General features: G+C 33.4%; 3 protein-coding genes across 3 annotated transcripts; 2 read left to right on the top strand and 1 right to left on the bottom strand.

Annotated features, from left to right (window-relative positions):
• The first annotated feature begins 1,325 nt into the window (after nucleotides 1-1,325).
• On the top strand, nucleotides 1,326-3,840 carry LOC106777552 (1-aminocyclopropane-1-carboxylate oxidase homolog 4). The gene is made up of 3 exons (XM_014665159.2): nucleotides 1,326-1,906; nucleotides 2,634-3,008; nucleotides 3,478-3,840. The coding sequence occupies exons 1-3, from the start codon at nucleotides 1,343-1,345 to the stop codon at nucleotides 3,727-3,729; spliced, it is 1,191 nt and encodes a 396-aa protein (XP_014520645.1). The 5' UTR covers nucleotides 1,326-1,342; the 3' UTR covers nucleotides 3,730-3,840.
• Nucleotides 3,841-6,892: 3,052 nt separating this feature from the next.
• Nucleotides 6,893-11,184, bottom strand: LOC106777551. Its single transcript, XM_014665158.2, has 6 exons — nucleotides 10,809-11,184; nucleotides 8,863-8,980; nucleotides 8,386-8,723; nucleotides 8,153-8,284; nucleotides 7,791-7,889; nucleotides 6,893-7,678 (listed from the first exon to the last, which is right to left on the bottom strand). The coding sequence occupies exons 1-6, from the start codon at nucleotides 11,171-11,173 to the stop codon at nucleotides 7,180-7,182; spliced, it is 1,551 nt and encodes a 516-aa protein (XP_014520644.2). The 5' UTR covers nucleotides 11,174-11,184; the 3' UTR covers nucleotides 6,893-7,179.
• Nucleotides 11,185-18,256: 7,072 nt separating this feature from the next.
• Nucleotides 18,257-21,208, top strand: LOC106777327. Its single transcript, XM_014664902.2, has 4 exons — nucleotides 18,257-18,647; nucleotides 20,015-20,080; nucleotides 20,219-20,359; nucleotides 20,785-21,208. The coding sequence occupies exons 1-3, from the start codon at nucleotides 18,376-18,378 to the stop codon at nucleotides 20,331-20,333; spliced, it is 453 nt and encodes a 150-aa protein (XP_014520388.2). The 5' UTR covers nucleotides 18,257-18,375; the 3' UTR covers nucleotides 20,334-20,359; nucleotides 20,785-21,208.
• Nucleotides 21,209-21,699: the final 491 nt, after the last annotated feature.

Here is a 21,699-nt window from a genome sequence, read left to right as displayed (position 1 = left end):
CAACTCTTAGAGGAAGGTGACTAGAGGAAGTCACATAGGTTGCTCTAGCCTAGCGTGACCTAATAAGAGTAGTATGCCACAAAAATGACAGCATAACTTTATTCTAAATCAAAAGTAACTATGTGAAAGAGAGACACTTCTATTTATAGGCTAAGGTGTCTCAAAATGGGTAGAAACTTTAACCTAAAAGAACCACTTTGGCTAGCTCAAAGAGTAAGGAGAAATCTTTTCTAATAGGAGGGAGACAAGTGACGAAAATCCTCTCAATTGAAAGGATGACATGTGACCACTACCTATGAAAAATATTCTCCATGTGACATGTGATCACTAACTAAAAGAAAAAACTCTTCAATAGGAAGGTGACACTTGTCAATGCCATTCATTCTTTCTTGTCCACCACGTTAGCTAAAAATGTTGACCCCTTCGTCAACTCATGGAGTGGACATTCCACCTTGGTCAACATTGGACCTTAGTCCTTTGTTGATTTGAGTGGTCAAAATCCTATTTTACCTGGCCCAAAATACAAAGCTCAAATTAAATTATACACTACCAGACCCATAATACAAAGTTCAAATAAATCTTAGATGACTTGGCTCAAAGTTCATGTTCCAAAATTATTCTTTCTCTAAAAGTTTCATGATGGTCCAAGATGACTAAAAAATAAAATTTAGGTTAATCTTATACATATAACTTCAATTCTTCTTAAAAGTGTTTGATTAGGATATACCATTATATAATCTTATGATGGAGTAGAACAAAGAGAAAAATAAAAATGAGAAAAAAAGAATGAAAGAAAGAAAAGAAAAAAAAGAGAAAAGAAGGAGTGAAAAGTGAAAAGAAAATTATTTAGATTAAAAATCCAAACCGTAGAATTTAATTCTAAACATAATAAAAAGACAGTAAATATAATATTCAGTGTGCTATTTCTAAAATTAAAAATATTTTTCTGTCAGTAATAAAACAAAGGACAATGATATTTTAACAACACTTTTTGATAATTTTTTTGACAACGGGATACGTGTCACCATTTCATTCGTCTGTTTCAATTTATTTTAAAAAAATATTTGAAACGGACCAATCATAAGCTGCCACCTAAGCGTTGTCAAAAAGTTGTCAAAAAAAGGATTGTTAAAGAAACTTTTTCCTAAAACAAATCCCGTATACATATTATTTTAATTACATGAAATTTTCATTTAATATTTTATATTTGAGTTGTGTAAATAAGAAATATAATTAGAATAAAAAAAATGACCGGAATTAGTCAAGTTTCTTGACTTATCTAAAATAGTACTATTTTTTTGTTATTTTATATATTGTCACTGCCTGAGAAAACTGCACTTCAATGTTGTCATTTCATTGTTCACTGAATTTGAACATCCTAGAAACAAACAGACCCTTCACCCATTCCTATAGTCGCTTCTTCCCTATGTCATCGCCGGTGGCCACCGCGGTCAGCGCCGCCGCGCCCTACGATCGCGCGAAAGCGGTGAAGGAGTTCGACGAAACCAAGGTCGGAGTCAAAGGTTTGATCGATTCGGGAATCAAGGCCATCCCCCCTATCTTCGTTCACCCGCCAGAAACCCTAGCGGAGCTGAAGCGCGGGGCAGAACCCGGTTCCGCTCCAGAAATTCCTACGGTGGACCTGGGCGCCGTGCAGGAGTCGCGTGCCGCCGTGGTGGAGCAAATCCGGCAGGCGGCGAGCACGGTGGGGTTCTTCCAGGTGGTCAATCACGGCGTCCCGGAAGAGTTACTCCGGCGAACTCTAGCGGCGGTGAAGGCGTTCCACGAGCAGCCCGCGGAAAAGAGGGTGCCGGTGTACCGTAGGGAGGTCGGGAAGGGTGTATCGTACATTTCAAACGTGGATCTCTTCCAATCAAAAGCTGCCAGCTGGCGCGACACAATCCAGGTAACTAACATAATTTTGCAATCCTAAATTATATACCATTGAATTTTAATTTTTACGTGAGTTTTTAGCTTAGAGTCTAAGAAAGAAAACCCTTCTAATCATAACAAATTAATAATAATTATCTTAAATATTATATTAAAACCATTTTTTATTAGCTAGCAATATATATGGTATCTTCATCGCTCTCGAGCTAAAGTTGCGTAATACGAAACAGCTAAAGTTGCGTAATACAAAAGTATTAGGACTTTTGTTCCTTGACCACTTGGTTGAAATTATGTTATTCATAAAATAAATCATGTTGAGGGAAGAATAGTACAACAAGACCTCAATTTATTGAATAATAGATTAAAAAAATTTAAGAAGATTTATTGAATGGTTTTGAAAAAGAGTAATAGAGTGAATTTAAAAAAATTTGAAGGTAATTTTTTTTATTGTCTTTTATTTGAATAAATTTAGAACAAGAGTGAATTTGTATATTACATATTAAAAAAATTTATATAAAAATTAGTGTAGGATTTAATTTATATTTATATAAAAAGTAATGTAAGATTTAATTCATATGATAGATTAAAAAAATTTACTTCGTACTTCCAAATCTATTCAATTAAATAAAAAATAAATTATCTTTGAAATCCTTTTAATTATTCTTTTCTAAATCTATTGTTGAATACAACAAGACCTAAATAATTTTTATTAATATTAACAAAATTACGTTATCGGTTTGCAGATTAGGGTGGGCCCCACAGCAGCTGACTCTAGCGAGATTCCGGAGGTGTGCAGAGAAGAGGTGCTGGAATGGGATAAGGAAGTGGTGCGTGTTTCCGGTGTGTTGTACGAGTTGCTGAGTGAGGGGCTGGGATTGGGTGCGGAGAGGCTCAAGGAGATGGGTTTGTGGGAAGGAAGAGTTATGGTGGGGCATTATTACCCGTTTTGCCCTCAGCCTGATCTAACGGTGGGGCTTAATTCGCATGCTGATCCAGGGGCTCTTACGGTGTTGCTGCAGGACCACATTGGGGGGTTGCAGGTTGAGACGGAACAGGGGTGGATCCATGTGAAGCCTCAGCCCCAAGCCCTGGTTATTAACATTGGAGATTTCCTTCAGGTACGTATCATAATGGACAAATATATTTTAATAATCTTTTTTTAACAATTTTTTTTATATCAGGACACGTGTTATCACTTTATTGGTTTGTTTAAATTTATGTTTAAAAAAGTATTTGAAATAAATCAATTATTTTATTGGTCTGTTTAAATTTATGTTTAAAAAAGTATTTGAAATAAATCAATCATAGTCTGTCACATATACGTTGTCAAACAAAAAAAGTTGTTAGATTTTTTCCTAATAATAATTAGTATAATTGGAGATTTCCTTTTTCTGATGGACAGTGATATTTTAACAACTTTTTGACAACTGAACACGTGTCATCATTTTATTAGTTTGTTTGAATTTTATCTTAAAAAAATATTTAAAACGAACCAATCACAAACTGTCACATATGCATTGTAAAAAATTTGTCAAAAAGTTGTTAATGAAACTTTTTCCTTATCTGATATTCATGATTTTGTGTCAGATAATTTCTAACGAAGCATACAAGAGTGCTCATCATCGAGTGTTAGCCAATCATTCTGATGAGGCAAGAGTGTCAGTTGCTGTTTTCCTGAACCCAAGTGATAGGGAGAGACTTTTTGGACCATTGCCGGAGCTGACATCAGAAGAAAAACCAGCCCTTTATAGGAACTTCACCTTCAGTGAATTTATGACCAGGTTCTTCAAGAAAGAGTTGGATGGTAAATCATTGACCAATTTCTTCAGGAAGTCATAAACACACACACTACCACCCTATTTCTGTTTATATATGTCAATGTTAAAAACTTTTTAACTATTTATTTCAAAAGGTTCATTAATCTGATATGATGCTATTTGTTTCTGAATTAAAGTTTAAACCATATATAATCTTTTCCTGTTCAAACTCGAACCTCTTGACATCTTTGTCTTTTACATGATCACTCGACCACTTGGTACCTAGGTCTCTTAGCTACTCCATTTCTCGGCCTCTTAGTATAAATACATCCTCAACCTCACGACACTCTCTCATCCCACAAGCATGAGAAATCAATTAACGCTTAATATAATTAAATAGGGATTAGATACAAAACAAAATTTAAATCATGATTAAACTATGATTGGACTCTCCTTAACCATCTCAAGGGAAAAAATTCAATAAAAAATGTTATAAATAAGTAAAGGATGAGTTTTTCTCTGAACTAGATACTCGTCAAAGAACAAACTATTGGTATTCTTACAAGCACCCCACCACCCAAAACTAACAACTGAGATTGAAAAGACAAAAACTAGAAGACTAGAGGAACTTCTCCTCCTGGAAACGAAGAATGAAGACCAAAGTCGAAGGCAAAGACGATGGAGAAAATCACGTCTTGTTGGTTTTATAAACTCTATTTGGCCCTCTAAGAATAAATAGAATTTTATTTTAAAAAAAAACTTTTTAAAACACATCAATCACATTTTGAAATAAGTTTTCTAAAACAAAATTTTCACAATATTTTTTGGAATGAGCTTTTCATAATTTTTTAACAAGTTTTCCATAATATTTTTTCTAGAATGAGTTTTTCATAACGAGATCTTGTTTGCAATGCATTCTCTTGAATGGTGAAAAACTATCTCTTGGATTAATCTTCCTTATGTTGAATATATATATAAGTACTCTATTTATAATAGAAGAAATATGAGCTAAGTTAAAAAAAAAAGAAGAGAATAATAACAAAGTAACTAAAGATAAAAGATAAAGATAATATATTAAACACTCCCCCTCAAACTAATACATATCGTATGTACTAAGTTTGTTACAATTCTTAGCCTCTGTAAAGACTTAGTGAAAATATTTGCTAACTAATCACTTAAATTAACGAACTCAGTCTTGATATCTCCAGATATAATCTTTTCTCTAATGAAATGACATTCAATCTGAATGTGTTTGGTCCTCTCATGAAAGACAAAATTAGAACTAATATGAAGAACAACTTGATTGTCACATATAAGTGTCAACTGAGTGACATCTCCACATTGTAATTCTCTAAGCAATTACTTAAGCCAAACAAACTCACAAGTGACTGAGGTTATAGCTCTGTACTATGCTTCTGCACTAGATCTTGTCATAACACTTTGTTTCTTGTTTTTCTAAGAGATCAAGTTACCATCAATGGAGACACAATATCCTAATGTAGACCTTCTATCAAAAGGAGATCTTACCTAATCAGCATCTAAATAACAAACCACTTTTGTATGGTTATTAGAACCATATAACAACCCTTTTTAGGAGATCCTTTAATGCACTTTAATATATGGATAACTGCATTCCAATGATCTTCTCTTGGGGAATTAAGTAATTGGCTTACCACACTAACGACAAAGAAAATGTCAGGGTGAGTAATTATAAAATAATTCAATTTTCCAACCAGTCTTCTATATTTCTTGGGGGTCTAACATAGGCTCCCCCTATTTTGGCAGAAGTTTAGTCTTAGGATCCATCGGTGTGTCAACAAATTTTGAATTCATCAACTCAATTTCCTTCAAAATATCTAATGTATAATAATACCATTGTTGGATTGTGCAACATCAATACCCAAGAAATATATAAGTTTATCTAGATCTTTGATTTGAAAATGGTTGTGAAGACATTGTTTTATCTAAGATGCCATGACTATCACTACTTGTAAGAACGATGTCATTAACATATATTATCAAGTAGACACATTCAACACTCGAGTGACGATAAAAGACTGAATGATTTGCTTCACATCGAGTCATACCAAATTTTTGAATAGCATTACTAAATTTTCCAAATAAGGTCCTAAGAAACTGTTTTAGGACATATAAGGATTTGCAAAGACGACATGATATTTCAAGTAGTTGTTAAATGCTCGACCTTGTAAATAATTTTAAATAATAAATTCCTTTCACATGCTATTTAGCATATCCACTATAATGTTTGTAAGAACTTCCTTTTGATGAACAATCGTTTAGTATGGAAAGCTCTTGTATTCAAAACTAAAATGCAACTGCATGTTTTATAAGAGAAGCATTGAGACAAAAGTAAACAATAAATGCATAGATACTTTTATACTGGTTCGCTCCAACTGAATTACATCTAGTCTCCTCAAATGCACATATACCTTAGAGTATTCCACTATAATCTTCAACAAGATTACAACTGAGTAAGGAGAGCACTCATTGTATCCCTAGGCACTCCTGGTATCCCCTAATATGTTGTCTAGTTGAGTTTCACTCACTCTTGGATGTGTAGTATTCTTCATCACACCTGGTATCCCTAGTCAATGAATAACTCTTGTTACCCTAGACTTGTTGAGTTTCACGCGCTCCTGATATCCTCTGATATTGCCTAGATTTCCTTAACTTTTTGAGTTATACAATAAGTGTTTTAATTTTTTTCTAAACTTTTTAATCTTGAATCTTGTGTCTTCATACAATATTTACTCTCGAATCCATTTTTCAAAATCTCTTTCAACAATAAATCATTTGAAACGAACACAACCTAAAGAAAAGAGTACGGACAATTTTAAATTCTTAATTTTTAAGTAAAATTTGAAATTTTATAATTTTAAATAATCAAATTTATCTCATAAATTTTTAAAATGTGAATATGTTGAAAAGAAAAATTCTATCCACATCATATATTTTACGATAAAACATTTCAAATGTTTTATAAAAATAAATTACCTTTTAAAACTTTTCAGTAATTCAAGTATAAAAAATAAATCTAACATTCTAAGTGTATATCAATGTTTTTATGTGGAAACAGATTCAGCCATATTGATTCTCATCAAAGGTCAGGGTAATTTATAATACAACTCAATGTGAACTTAATATTTCTACTTGCATTTATCATCAAAGGTCAAGAAGGTATTTATAACCCTTATTTAAAACAGATTAGTTTGAAAACAGGTAACTGAAAAACAGCAACAAACCCTAATCATAACTCTGTAAAAAGTTATTACAATCAACATATCCTTTCAGCACAAAAATAGTAAAGAGCCTCTGAAATATTTTACATATTTTCTGGAACTTAAGACTTTCCTGCTTCTCTCAAATATAAAAACATATTATCAAAGCCCCTCTTTCTAAACGAATAAATAAATAGTATATGTCATTGTCATCAATTACAATTACAAGCTGCTATTTGAAGTATTGGTTCACAAAAAAACACTTACATTGATAACAGTGTAGGGAAATTACACTATTCTAGAATCCTACCTTTCCCTTTTCCGAACCATTCGTCCATTTCTTCATCATCAGTACTGTGGTTATCTGAAGAACAAAACTCATCATCATCAGTTTCACTTTGCCACGGAGGCCTTCTCCACTGATTTGGCAACTCAGTCTTGTGTGCTTCTCTTCTTTGTACCTCAGACAGCTGAGTCTTACCTCCAACAATAGGAAAATCTATAAATTCAGAAGGGTCAATAGATTTATTTACGAGCTTGTGATTTTCATTCTTGTCCTCTACAAATCTCCACATATGTGAATCCTTTTTCCTATTCTTTCTTTCAAACACCAATTGTGTTTCACCACTCCTATCACCCTGATGTGCACCAGAACCAAATTTGCCAATCTTATGGTGGTTTATGTTTTCTTGCCGAGGTTGAAAAGAAGAATTTGAAGCCCTTGATACTATAGGCCGTCTGTGGTCACATTTCAAGCAAACCATGTTTCTTCTGAAATTGATGTAATTGCACCTACACAAAAAGGAAATCAGCCAGTTCAATAGCAAGTAAATAAACGAAAAAAAAACTGTTCATTTGGCACTGTAACTGAAACAAAATAACAGTAAGGTTAAAAGGAACCCACGAGTCACATTCCCATTCACCAGGATTAAGGTGACGATTGGAAGCCCTCTCTTTGCATTGCAAACATCTTGTATTCTTTGCAAAATTGAGGAAATTGCATCTGCAGAAATCCCAAATTGATTTTAATTAAAATTGAATACCAGTGCTAAACAAACCTACATGATACTAGAATTTGGATTATCTAATGATTTTTTGTGTTTTCTTTTACTGTGCCTTTAAAATACATCGATGTAAACTTATTTTAATGTTTTAAAATATATTAAAAATCTTTTTAATATACCAAAAGTAATGTATTTTAAATGCACAGCACAGGACAACACAAAAAAGCTCAACAAAGAAACTGAACTCTATTAACAGTCATACATATTGCATATCCAGTCTCCCTTCTTCAAAGGTAAGTGATTGTTATCCTGCTTCAATTGCCTGATTTTTTCCTCAAAGAGGCAGTCACAGCGCAAGCACCTGATGTTTCTAGCAAAGTTCATGAAGTCGCATCTGCCCAATGAAAGATGAAAAGGGAAACATAAACAAGTGCAACAGAAACTTGTATATGATTTAATACAATGAATAATTAGTAAATGGAAACAAAGCTCTACTTCGGGCAAAGCCAGTCCCCTTGCTTCATCATTGCAACATCTATTTTGCCCTTGCCTGGCTGATTAGAATGAACTTGTCCCGTGACAACCTCTGTGCTGTTTGGAAAATTAGAATTTTCCTCTTTGGTACTGTGCTCTACTATTTCTTTCAGCAGTCTTCTCACAGAATCTTCTACCCTTTTAGTAAGACACGGTTTGCTATCCACTGAACCAGTAATTGGGTCAAGGCCATAGGTCAATATAATACGCATAACATCCACTGTTCTCCCACCTTCATCTTCACGTGCCTTCACGAATGCCCTTTCACAGTCCCCCCTCAAATTGCAGGAACTGCATACCTGATTGAAGCACCGGAATATAAGAATTATAGTTATTGGTTAAATGTAAAGAATCTGTTTTGGATATAGAAAAGAAAGACAGCTGTAAAGTATACCACAAACAAAAGCATATGATAGTAGAAATTAAGTCATTACTTACATTTCCCTCATCAATACCCACATATGCTCTGAGACGCTTTCCTGAGTTGACCACTTTCCTATCTAAGCTCGGACATCCAAGTGCCACAGTAACTCCTATATCTTTTCGTGACAGGAATCTGAGTAAAACCATTAGAAAAATAAGTTCCTGTGAAAATTCTTTTCCACTACAAAAAGAAGGAATTAAAAACAAAATCTTGTGCATGGATTAATATTGCCACATAAATGGTAATAAAACTTTATTGACTCTAGTCTATAGCGTGGAACTAACATTTACCTTCTCTCACATTATACAACTTACAAACTTAATTCCAGATATGAGGTATCCATCTGCAGCTATGTAATTCTAAACCATGCTCATAGATACCTAGCATGGTTGGAACAAAATCCTCTCATCTTTTCTCATGTCTTAAACCAACTCATTTAGACGAGGCGTTATCCTCTGACTCCTTTAAACAGATTCCTGTATCTGATATTATAATGTTTTTCTAAAAATTTCCCATAGCATCAAATATCTAACACAAAAAAATAAAATCATGCCTAGGTTCATATGAATTTGGATGTTCTAAATGACATTGCAGTGCTGCTCAACAATAAATTTCCACGTTTGTCAAACAAAAATAAAAAATATCAATTTTGCAATGCAGTTTTCTGCAGTAAGAAAAACTAACTACCACATTAATTTGCAGTTTTCTGCAGTAAATCCAATTTGTGATCACGACAACAAAAGCCTTATTCCACCAGTTGAAATTTGTTACACGAATTGACTACTATACCATTAAACTCGGTTACAGACCAATGTACGAGATTTGTTAACTGAAACTAATTAGTTAGCCTCAGTAATAAGTATCATCTTATGAGTTCTTTATCTTATCAAATATGACCAAGGTCACCATTCATATATAACTATTAAAATAAGTTTTACAATAACTGGCAAAACAGAATTAGGCAGATATATTATATATTTATTATTAGAGAGGAATCATTAACAGTGTTAGATTTATCAATTTCCCCTCAACACTACCTAACAAAATAACCAGATCCTAGGCAGCTCACCACCACATAGCCTCCACCCAATAACAAAAATATTATTAGACAGTCACTGCATATTGTGTATCAAACTATACAGAACTAAAGCTTGTGTGTCATAAGCTGGTTTTGAAAACGAACCAATATAGGAAATAACAAACACTTTCTAGGTTCTAAACAACAATTAAACTTGTCACTCACAAGCAATGCGTGCACGGATGTTGTGATAAACCTAACTTAAAACATAAACTAACTCCAGAATACTGTGTATGACTAGGAGGATGCATAATCATCGTAACATCAAAGCATAATTTAAATTTTTCCAGTAAGTTGACCAAACATAATTCCACCACTATATTATTATATTCATAACTTCCCAAAAAGAAAAATACTTGAACAGACGGCAGCACAAGAACTTCAGCTGCGATAAGTAGCAAAAAGTAAAATCAGAGAATCATAATTGAGCTACAAAATCAAAGCTTCTGTGGCCTCCGCAATCCTATTGCAGCCAACTCAGCCCCAATATCAAGGATTACAAATTCAAAATTTGCAAAAAACAAAAATCACAACTGAGAGCACCATTAAAAACCCCTCATGGAGTGCCCACAGCAACTCAAATGTCACGTGCAGCTAGTTTTATACTAGTAGCATAGCAGACACCGCATTGGATAACAATTCCACCAATTACAAAATCTTAGCAGTACACAGTCTGTCAGAATTTTAAACTCAAACACCTTGTATGCATAACCTAAACATCACAGCCAAACTTTTCCCAAACATAACATTATAATTAAACACCCCAACTAAAAATAAAGATAATATTACATTTTTTTTTGTTTTGTGCAACCCTCCAGCATCCCTATTAGTTAGCATTATCCAAATTAAAAGAAACAATCAACCCAAAGAATACTGCTTTACCTTAAAATATGAAAGTGGTCTCTACCGAAATTGAGGCACGCGGTTCTAATGGCATTGCAATCTTTGGCGCCCATAGCAGTGTTGCGAAACACGTTTCCCTCATCGTGAAGAAAGTGTCCCTTGTGGATTAACCACTTGATGAGTTGGACCCATTCTGGCCAAGGATGCGAAATCTGAAGCGAGGGATCTTCTTCGATTCTCCTTCTCCTCTCAGGGTTTCCCTCCACGCAGGTGCCACTGTGAAACAGCGAAGTGGGTGAAGAGCAGAGCAACGTGGAACCCGAACGTCGGTTACAACAACGTTTCCAAGGGTTTCGGAGCATACTATGGTTCTCACACTCACACCAGCTCCACTCTGCTTCCATATACTCTTCCAAAACTTGGATTCTATTCTAACCTATCAAATTTAAAAAAGGTTTTAATATTTTCATTTAATGTTTAGCTTGTTTTATTTTTTTAATTGTTTAAAGAGATTTTTTGTAAAAATGATTTAATTTGATAAGACCCAATTAAATTATTTTTATAAAAAAAAATAAATTTAAACTTAGGTTTAGGTTTGGGAACATGTAATCGTACTCTTAGTTCATTGGTCCTCATATTTGTGTGCAAATCTCAGTTTGGTCCTCAAGTTTTGAACTGTCTCAATTAAGTCATAATTTTTGTAAAAATGCACATATTTTACCCTAATCGTTAAGTTGTCTCAAACGGCGTTAATTGATGCTGAGATGATTTTTTTATTTTAGGCTTAATACATCTATTGGTCCTCATATTTGTGTGCAAATCTCAGTTCGGTCCTCAAGTTTTGAACTGTCTCAATTGGGTCATAATTTTTGAACTGTCGACAACGGCGGCATTTTTTAGTTTGAGAGGGAGAAAAGGTGTGAGTCGGGGGGTTTGAGGGTTTGAGAGTGGAGGAATGAGTGAAATGTGATTGGAAGGAAAAAGAAAGACCATAGCCACGTTGATTTAATGATTTTAAAACATAAAAAAGAAAATTACAGCTCAGTTCAAAGTTAACGCCGTCTCAATACACTTAACGGTTGGGGTAAAATGTTGTAAAATGTTTGCATTTCATAAGGACTTGAGGAAAAAGTGTGATAAGTGATTGGAAGGAAAAAGAAAGACCATAGCCACGTGGATTTAATGATTTTAAAACATAAAAAAAAAAATTACAGCTCAATTCAAAGTTAATGAATGTCATCTCAATACACTTAATAGTTGGGGTAAAATGTTGTAAAATGTTTCTATTTCATAAGGACTTGAAGAAAAACTTGAGGGCCGAACTGAGATTTTCACAAAAACATAAGGACCAAGGGAGGAATTAAGCCTACAATAAAAAATTCATCTCAGCATCAATTAACGCCGTTTGAGACAACTTAACGGTTAGGGTAAAATGTGTGCATTTTTACAAAAATTATGACTCAATTGAGACAGTTCAAAACTTGAGGACCAAACTGAGATTAACATACAAATATGAGGACCAATGAAGGTATTAAGCCTTAAATGTATTAGTGTGGTAATAGGGTTCGTCATCTACAGCTGGCATCAATTTAGAGTTGACAACATGAAATTATATCAACACTTATTCAGTGATAGTTAATTTCAAAAAGTTAAATTGAAAAAAGAAAATAAAAACATATAAATTAAAGTACGGAATCATACTATTACATATCAAAATTAACATAAGTAAGTTATGCCCATATAATAAAAACCAAAAACATAAAAAGTAAATTGTTAATTAGTACAAACACACAAATGTTTTTTAAATTACAAAAGTCACTTCTCAATTTTAACATTTCTTGTTAGTATTAAACTCTTCATTCAGCAAAGAACTTTCATAATCTCTCTAAGACTATGTTCATTTAAGGGGATGAAACTATTCACGCGGATGTGTTGATGGATGTGCAAGGACCGCAAGTATTCGCTTGGGTTGATTGTAGCGAGTGAAGACATGAATTTGAAGAATGGGTGAGGTTTTTGCAATCCTTCGAAATTGTTTGGATCTGCATGGATTGAGAATGAAATTCCAAAATAATCCTGCACCATTATCATATTTTATCTATGTATGTTATGTTAAGAGTGTTAAAGGAGAAATCATGTTCATTGAAGAGGATGAAGATGAAGGTTGAAGAAGATACCATTTCTTTACATTGTTATATAATATTAACTTTTAGTGGGCAGAGAAGAACAAAAACTTAAATGTTACATATGATCAACATCTTAAATTCTACAAAACAAATAGTCGAGGAATCAAGGATTAAGTCGCAGGGAGGTGGCGAAAACCAAGTGGTGGAAGATGAAGTCGTAGGGAGGTGAAGGATGAAGTGAGGGGGTTAAGGTTGCAGATAGAAATCTCTTAGGCAAAGGATGCAGAGTGGCGAAGGAGGTAGAGAAGTTCACCGCGACGATGGAGTTGTGGCTGTGGAGGGCTATGGATTTTGAAGTTGTGGTGAAGATAGAGTTCGAACAAAATCATTTTCAAATATCATATTTCCACGTTATTGGTTTTTTAAGTTGCCATGTATATAAAAAAACTAACAACTCATTTACTGATGACTGACCTGGACATTGTGTCGTTAATGATTTAATCGTCGTCAACAAAAAGGACTAACTTGAACCATTTTACAATACATGGAACCACTATGAACTTCTAAAAAAAAGGAGAACCACTTTGAATACATCTAATGAAACTAAGGACCAAAATTGGTATTAAGGCTAATATTTATATGTTTTGGGTTTTGTTTTTGGTTCACCTTCAAAAAATTTTGTGATTGTAATGTATGGTCATATGGTCATTCTCACGTGTTCGACCAAATGATCATCACTTGACCAATCAACTATCAGCATCTTGTCAAATTAACACCAATATTAATTAGCTTATAACAAAGTAGGATTATCAACAATTGGACTATGATTAGGACATTGCTAATTTGTGGTCCATTCCGAAAACTATAAATACATCTTTTAAATAAGGAGGGAGGTGATTTTGCATTTATTATGCATTGATTGCTATAACAGCCAAACACTGACTTTAGTATCGGAATACCTTTTGCAGATAACCTCCCAACAAGACCGAATGAAGTGAAGGACAAAAGGAGCTAGACAAGAATTTGGATACACAACTTAGAAGATTTATAACCTCTACCCCACAAACTAAAACATTTTGGTGCCTACCGTGGGGCCCAAGGAAGAAGATAATTCAATGGTAACCACAAGGAATATGGGCAAGCAATAGGATCCTATGGAGCTCATTAGAGACATGCAACGCCAAATACAGGAGATGTAACGAAGGCACATGGCGATTGGCGACGTTAAGGGCCAAAAACATGGTCGTGCGGCAGACAGCCTAACATTCTACTGAATCGTCTAAAGCATCTCTAGTTTTGAAGTTTGACAAACAACATTAAACGAATTAATCTTAGGTAATCATATGTCTAAGAAGAAGGGAAAAGACATAAATATATCATGCAAATAATAAAAGAACAAAATCTCATTCTTTAATGGTCATAAGAGAGATAACATTTGAACAGTAGAAAATGAACAACATCAAGACATCCACCAAATGAACCATCTAGATGCTTGCTTAGCTTGAAATAGAAGTCAGAAAGGAAAACGTCTAAAGATTAGAAGTATCTAAGTGCCAAGCCAAATATGAGTAAAAGTCAAAGGTCATATCTAAGGCTACACGAGGCGTTTAAATATTAAATGACGAAATAAATAAGCTAAAATAACATGATGTATTCTTGAAAAGAAGTGTCTAATCATAGCCTACATACATTTGTCAAGACATAAATATGTACAATCACAACCTAATGTGTATAAAAAGTGTCTAAGTAAATCTGGTAAAGCATTGAGTGCAAAAATCTACCAAGTGAAACATGTTTTACAACAGGTATTGTCTAAAGGACATATGCACAAAACATAGGGATATACCTTAAGTCTAAAGAATGAAACTTCACTCTTAATAAAAGGTATAATACTAAAGGTTGATGTCTCAAAATTAATCATGCTACAAGAGGAGAAAGAGCTAAAGCAAAATCATTGTCTAATGGATATTAGCTCTGGTTAATAAAGACGAGATGGCAAACTTGTAATCAATGGAAAATGTCTTAAAAATATATCATCTGATGAAAAACGCATCAATCCTTATGTATCAAATTACTTTTCATCTATAAGTGTTTAATGCTTCACAACAAACAACAATATGCCTTATACTATCAAATATTATCTGAATGTTATAATTAACTGATATATTTATTGACACAATGTATGACAAGATCTTTTGAACATATAGTGCAAGACAACATTCATAAATGATCAAAACATTTAATGCATGTACGATAAAAGTGTTATTTTGCTTTTATACCTTGCACTTATTTACTGTGTAGATCAAAATTACACAATGAATTAAGCAGAGCAATTGCATACATGAATAAAGAAGTTGAGAGAAGAAATGAACGTTCTGAGGATGATCTAAGTATAAACAACTACTTTGACATAATGTACAAGCCTCGCTTCAATCAAGATATGATAAAGCATTGTACCTCTACATGACATGAATGTGATCATCTACCAAAAAGCACTAAAGAAGCCTACACAAGGGTCAACTCCACATCCAACGATCATCTCTTTAAATAGCTATATAAAGATGATATGAAGAAGAGAGTGTTAAGACAAAATCGTCTATAAAACTTATAAGACATATTTGTCACATACATATCTACTCTATTCTATGCAAATAACCTATTACACACATCCACATGCTCTATTTGAAATATACCAAAAGTGGACGTTCAAGACAAAGAAGACATTCACGGAATGTTCTCACCATCAGAAGTCGTGCTAGAAAAATAGTACAACCTACTTCTATCAAAGTACTGGAAAACAAATCTGCTTTGACAAGTTGTGGTTGTTTCACACGACAAGACAAAGAAAGACACAAAATTCAAGGTAAGAGCTCAGTCTAATGAATATATTTTGAAGAACCCTTTAAATAGAAGATGATTCGAAGTAAGAATCAAAAAGATAGTTTACAACGAAAATATCATCCTACGAGAAAGAAAATGCATTTAGATAAAAACAAAAAAAAGCTCAAACTCAAAGAAAATATATGATAAGAGAAAAAATAAAATCAAGAAATATTATCAAACATCATTATAATATTAGTAATTGTAACTTGTATATAAGCCATTATGAAAGATGAATTTTTTCAAATTGTTTCTTGTTGATAAGATATATTTAAATTTCCTATCGTGGTCATGGTACTTGAAACTTCAAGAGAAAATGCTGTAATTTTCCTTGTAATTTCATCATAGTTTCTGTCTTGGAGATTCAAAATTAATGATTAGTCCTTGATATTTTTAAGAAATATAATTTTAATTTTATAATAGTAAAAGTGATTAACGTTACATATTTTGAAACAGAAAAAAATAATAATAGAGGGCCGATTAATCTATTTGAAAATACAAGAATCAAAGTTAAGTTTGACCAACTAAGTAGAAGAAATAGAAACATATTTTTCCTAATTAGAACTAACTTGTTTTTGAAGATTAAGAAATATATTTAAGTTTTTTTCTATATATTCAAAGGAAAGATCTACTGTTATTAAATGGGAAAAAGATGCTTGTAGACAAAGTTTAGGATGAACTGCACGGCATGTGAACACAGAGGTCAAAATGTGTAATTGGCAAAGATATGTATAAGCTCCTCTATATTATTGAACATAATAAGCATAATTATATACCATTATTTTAACATTATGCTTATTTGATCTATGAATGAAAAAATGAGCAGTGAATAAAGAAGAATGAAGGAATAGTTGTTTATAAATAAACACAAAGAGGAAAGATTAAATTTCCATTTTTTGTGAAAAGAGAAAAAAGATAAAAACTTATTTATATATTAACTAAAATGCAATTTCTAATATACCATATTTTCCTAGTATACAACTATTATTCTTAAAATTATATTATAAAAAATTATTCCAACAATATGAAAAGAAAATGTTAATTTTTTATGGTGGGAAAACATGAAAATAACTTTTCTCTTTCTTATTTCCCTAATTTTCAACCTAATTATGAACATTTATTGCTTGCTTGTATCTTGTCTTTTTCCTTCTTATTTCATTTCCTTCAACTCTAATTACATCTAAATCAACAAGGACTCCTCTATTATTCGGATTCATTTGGATTTGGTATTTAAAATTAATGTCAACTAATCCAGCTTAACTCAATTTTCAATTCACCAAAATTAATTGATAACTCTATTAAACATCCCAATGTTGTTGTTGAGTTATGCAAATTGACTTGCTTCTAAAGTTCTGAAAACCAAAAAATAAAAAATAAAAATTAAAGTGACAAAAAATTTCGAGTTGTTAAATAAAAATCAAAGCATTAATAAGTTGGATAATGATATTTAGACAACATTTTTTTGACAACATTTGAACATTGGTTAAAAATTACTCTACAATCAATAATAATAATCATAAACACTAATGTGGAGTAATTTTTTACCAATCACAGATTGACACGTAATCAATGTTTAAATGTTGTCAAAAAAATGTTGTCTAAATATTATTATCCTAATAAGTTTATCATACCATGTGTTAACCCAACTATACATATAAATCATTTGGGAAAATCACTTTCTCCCTTAAGAAGAGATTGCTAATGTAGTTCTTCTTACTTTTAGTTTAAATGTATATAATAACAATATATATCAAAATTATTTAAAAAGAAAAACATCACTCCATTATTCCTTGTTAATATATTTAGTTAAGGATACTACCCTCTTCTATGATTTATAATAATGTTGATAAAATTTACACTTCTATTTCATTTTATCTATATATAATTCTTACATAAAGTTAATCGGATAAATTTAACTGCATCTTTTACGACGACGGTGGCCTGTAAACTGTCATGTGCGTAATTTTTGCATTATTGATATATATATATATATATATATATATATATATATATATTGTATACGTACTAACTAATCAATACATGCGGATCAAATTGTCTCTAATTGATCGTCGTTTATATGTGGAGTGGAGAAGATTTATTGGTTAAGATCAAAATTAGCTAATCATTCACTTAATCTAAAATATGTGAGTAATAGGTTTAAGGAATTGGAGCATGATCAGGTCAATCGTAATCAAAAGTCTATAGAGAAATCTACAAATACATTGTTGGAAATTTTATGATACATTTATTATAATATTAATTGTTTAACTAATCAAACACAAATTGACTTAAGTATTGAAATGTCTTCAGCATATATAAAAGAGGTTATCCAAACAAGAGAAAAAGAAGTAGTTGAAGAGTCATAAAAGTGTTTAAGTGAGCACTAGACCGATATGTAGAGCTGTCAGTTTAGTTTTAAGCCCTGAGGCTGACCCTGGCCTTTTCCATATTTTGCCCATTTTTTTTGACCCACATTTGAGGGGGCTTTTTTAAAGCCCCCAGTCCCACAAGCCCCCGTTTGATGGGGCTGTAATGAATCAGGGCCGAGTTAGGCCCCTACCCCCGAAAACAATTAGACTATTCGCTTTTTCTTCTGAACAATGACAGTTGTGGCCCCAACAAACCCCACATCCACACCATCACTGCCACCAACCCTAACACCCCGTCAGCAGCTCGCCGCCTCGCTTGGTTGGCTCTACGGCGGCGTCTTCCACCTCGCCCGCACTGCGCATCGTCGGATCATGGACTCAGCGTCGCTGCGGGGCGACTCGTCGCAGCTCTACCGCACGATCCGCGTCTTCTTCGTGGTGGTGATTGTGCTCTTGGGGTTCGAGCTCATCGCCGTCGTTTACGCCTCCAGATTTCACTTTCGGTAAACATTATAATCTCTATTTTCCTTGTTCTTGAATTTGGGTTTGGTGCTCTTGGGGTTCTATGCATAGCCGGTGTGAGATGTAAACACTCATTTGACTAGTTTGAGTGTTGATGTGGGGGAAAGGGGCTGCATAGGGCTGACATGTTTGAAAAAAATAATAATGATTTCTGCAAGATTTTCTCTGTAAAAATGCTTTTAGATGTTTCAGGGGTTGTTTCTGTAGTTTTATTTGGATGGCTGTGTGCTTTTAAATTGAGACTGTGAATGGTTGCTGGAAATTGTTTTAAAATGAGAACTTGCGTTTGGAATTAGTAGTGCAGTGGCTGTTTCTGAATTTGGCCTTGGTGCATTGTGTATGGAAATATTGTGATGCAACATTGTTTAAACGTGTAGTAGTTGATGGTGCAAATTCCATTCTCCATATAGATTGTTTTGATTGGTTAAATCAATGGTGAACTTCTTAAATTAGAGCATGTTTCTGCATGTTGAATAATGTTTGAGGCCAAAAAGTTCAGATATAACAGAATAGATTAATGNCCAATTAGCCCCATAGCAGAACCCTATAACAATTGAGGCTACATAGAGACCATTTGGGAAATTGAAGGCAACTAAAAGATGGCCTACGCAAGATAACAAAAGCAATGATGTGAGCATGAGAGGCCTAGGGACTCTATATTTGAGTATGATAAACTCTGAGACAACCCCTTGAACCACCTTACCTAAATAGATCCAAATGGATGTAAGAGAGACAACAATAACAACAGAAAGTGGAAGGATGAGCAGAAGAAGCGTCACAGTGGTAGTAATCTGATACTCAAACTGAGAGAAAGTGAAAAATTGTTGTAGTAAAGTTACAAACATGAGGAACCCTGCAAGGACTAATGTCAGATAGAGGAACCTGTATAAAACTTTGGTGTCATTTGGCTGTTGAACAGTCTTGTGGATTCTGATAACTGGAAATTGGTAGCCATGCCATGAGAAAAATGAGGAATTTAGAGTCATCTGCGTACAAGGCATAGTATAGCTGAGTAATTATTACTGCACTTAAACCTGTATAGCCAGTCAAAAGGCCTAAGACTACTCCTCTGCCGATAGGGAAGTTCATTACACTGGTTCACTCCAAGTCTATATAGTGGAGAATCTCGATTCTCAGTGGTCAAAAGCTTTTCGGTTTAGTTCTTGCACTCTGGGCTTGGAATCCTGTGGAAAGCGCAAAATTAGTTAATTTTATTTATATTTGAGTTCAGAGAGTCTGTATTTAATATTTTGTTTAAGCTTAAAAGGTTATGGCTTAGTATTTTTGTTCCGATGATGTTGTACCTCCTAGCTTTGATATGATTGCTAACAAGGCACTGTGTTTCCAGGGACCTGCCCAGGCTCAAAATCTNANGGACTCGCTTGCTGAAGCAAAGTCCGATATTGTGGTCAAGGTGTGATTCTTGTTTTCATTTGTTATTTAGTTCAGTTTCGTTTATTTATAATATATGAAAGTATGCTGAAATTNTTGATTAATGGCTGGCTGGCTGATTAAATGTATTGTTTGTCGTTTCAATGATTTAAAAATCCAGATTGGACTCAGAAAAGGTTCTTGTTCCTTTGCTGAAGCTCGGGCAGCCGGGTTTACTGAGGAGAATGGGACTCTTGGTGACATATGGGAAACTGTCTCGGGCAGTGATCTTGTGATGTTGTTAATTTTTGATTCCGCACAGGTTAATTAGTTTAACTCAATGCTCCATATACGCATCATGATTCTTCTTTTGCCGTTTATTTTGTTTCTGAAACTGTCTGATTATTAGTATACGACGTTATTCTGCATTGCGCGATAATAACAATAAGGTTTTTCGAGTATCAGTTTCTTGTAATAAAATTGCTGGGTTAATTTCAACGTGATTAATCAAAAATCAGACTTGTCTTCTTTTGGAACTGTAAGTGTTTAGATATTATCAAAAATTAGTTAATTGTTATACTGAGATCCCTTGTTAAGTTTGAATTTTTAAGTGTGCTTTTAGTTCAGTATTTTAATTGTTAGATTTCTAGCTTTTTTTAGTAGTAATCTTAGATTTTTCCAACTTTGATTAAATTGTGTTTAGTATAGTGTTAATTTTTAGTAATGATTTTTATTCAATCGGTGTAGGTGCTATTTTGATTATGCAATGCTTAGAGGAGAATTGGGCATGAGTTGCTATGAAAGTTTGTAAGTGTAGCTGTTGTAAACAGTAGTTAAGTGGCTGCAACGCTGGAATTTTGCTGCCATGGTGGAATTAATCAAGTGGATGATGTTCTGAAGTGTTCACTCTTTTCACTATATCTTCTCTGCATGGATTCAAGATTCATACACTTTCAAGCCTGATTCACAGTCATTTGCTTGTGTGTAATTGACTTTGTTATTTCTCTGAAATTAGTTCTACATTGAATTTACTTTTCTATGTAATTGCTTTCATTATGCACCTCTATATTTAGTTTTTTTTTTATAAAAAAGAAAGCCCATGGGCTGGTCCTGACCCACAGGGTTTTGGGGCTTTTTTAATAAAGAGTTTTTTTGGTCCTGTGGGCTTTTTTGACCCCAATCCACATGGGCTAGGGCCAGGGCCTATTAAAGGGGCCTAATTGACAGCTCTACCGATATGTATAAATGATATCTTACAAGTTATTAGTTGGTGTTTTCGTGATGTTGATATAAATTGATAATTTGTCGAAAGTTATATGTATTGTATTTGAATAATCTAGATTGTCTTTATCGTTACAGAAACAAGATAGACTAAAGCTAACCTCATAGTAGTTCGACAGCATTTTTCATAAGCATTTTTATACTATATGGAATATACCGGTCAGCGTGATTGGTCAGATCCCATATCAGTCCAGCAAGCCGTTTTAGGTGGTTAAAGACTAATTAATAGAGAATAACCGATATTAATAAGCAATTAACAGGTATATTAATGGGTATTGACGATCATATTAATATATTTGATTGTTACTCTATAAATATATAATTAATGTCGATGTAACACACTTTTTTTTTTCTTATCAATTGAGATATTCTTAGAAAATA

Source organism: Vigna radiata, chromosome 11, assembly GCF_000741045.1.
Source record: "Vigna radiata var. radiata cultivar VC1973A chromosome 11, Vradiata_ver6, whole genome shotgun sequence".
In the NCBI taxonomy this organism is placed as follows: Eukaryota; Viridiplantae; Streptophyta; class Magnoliopsida; order Fabales; family Fabaceae; genus Vigna; species Vigna radiata.
This window is presented reverse-complemented; position numbering and strand designations above follow the sequence as displayed.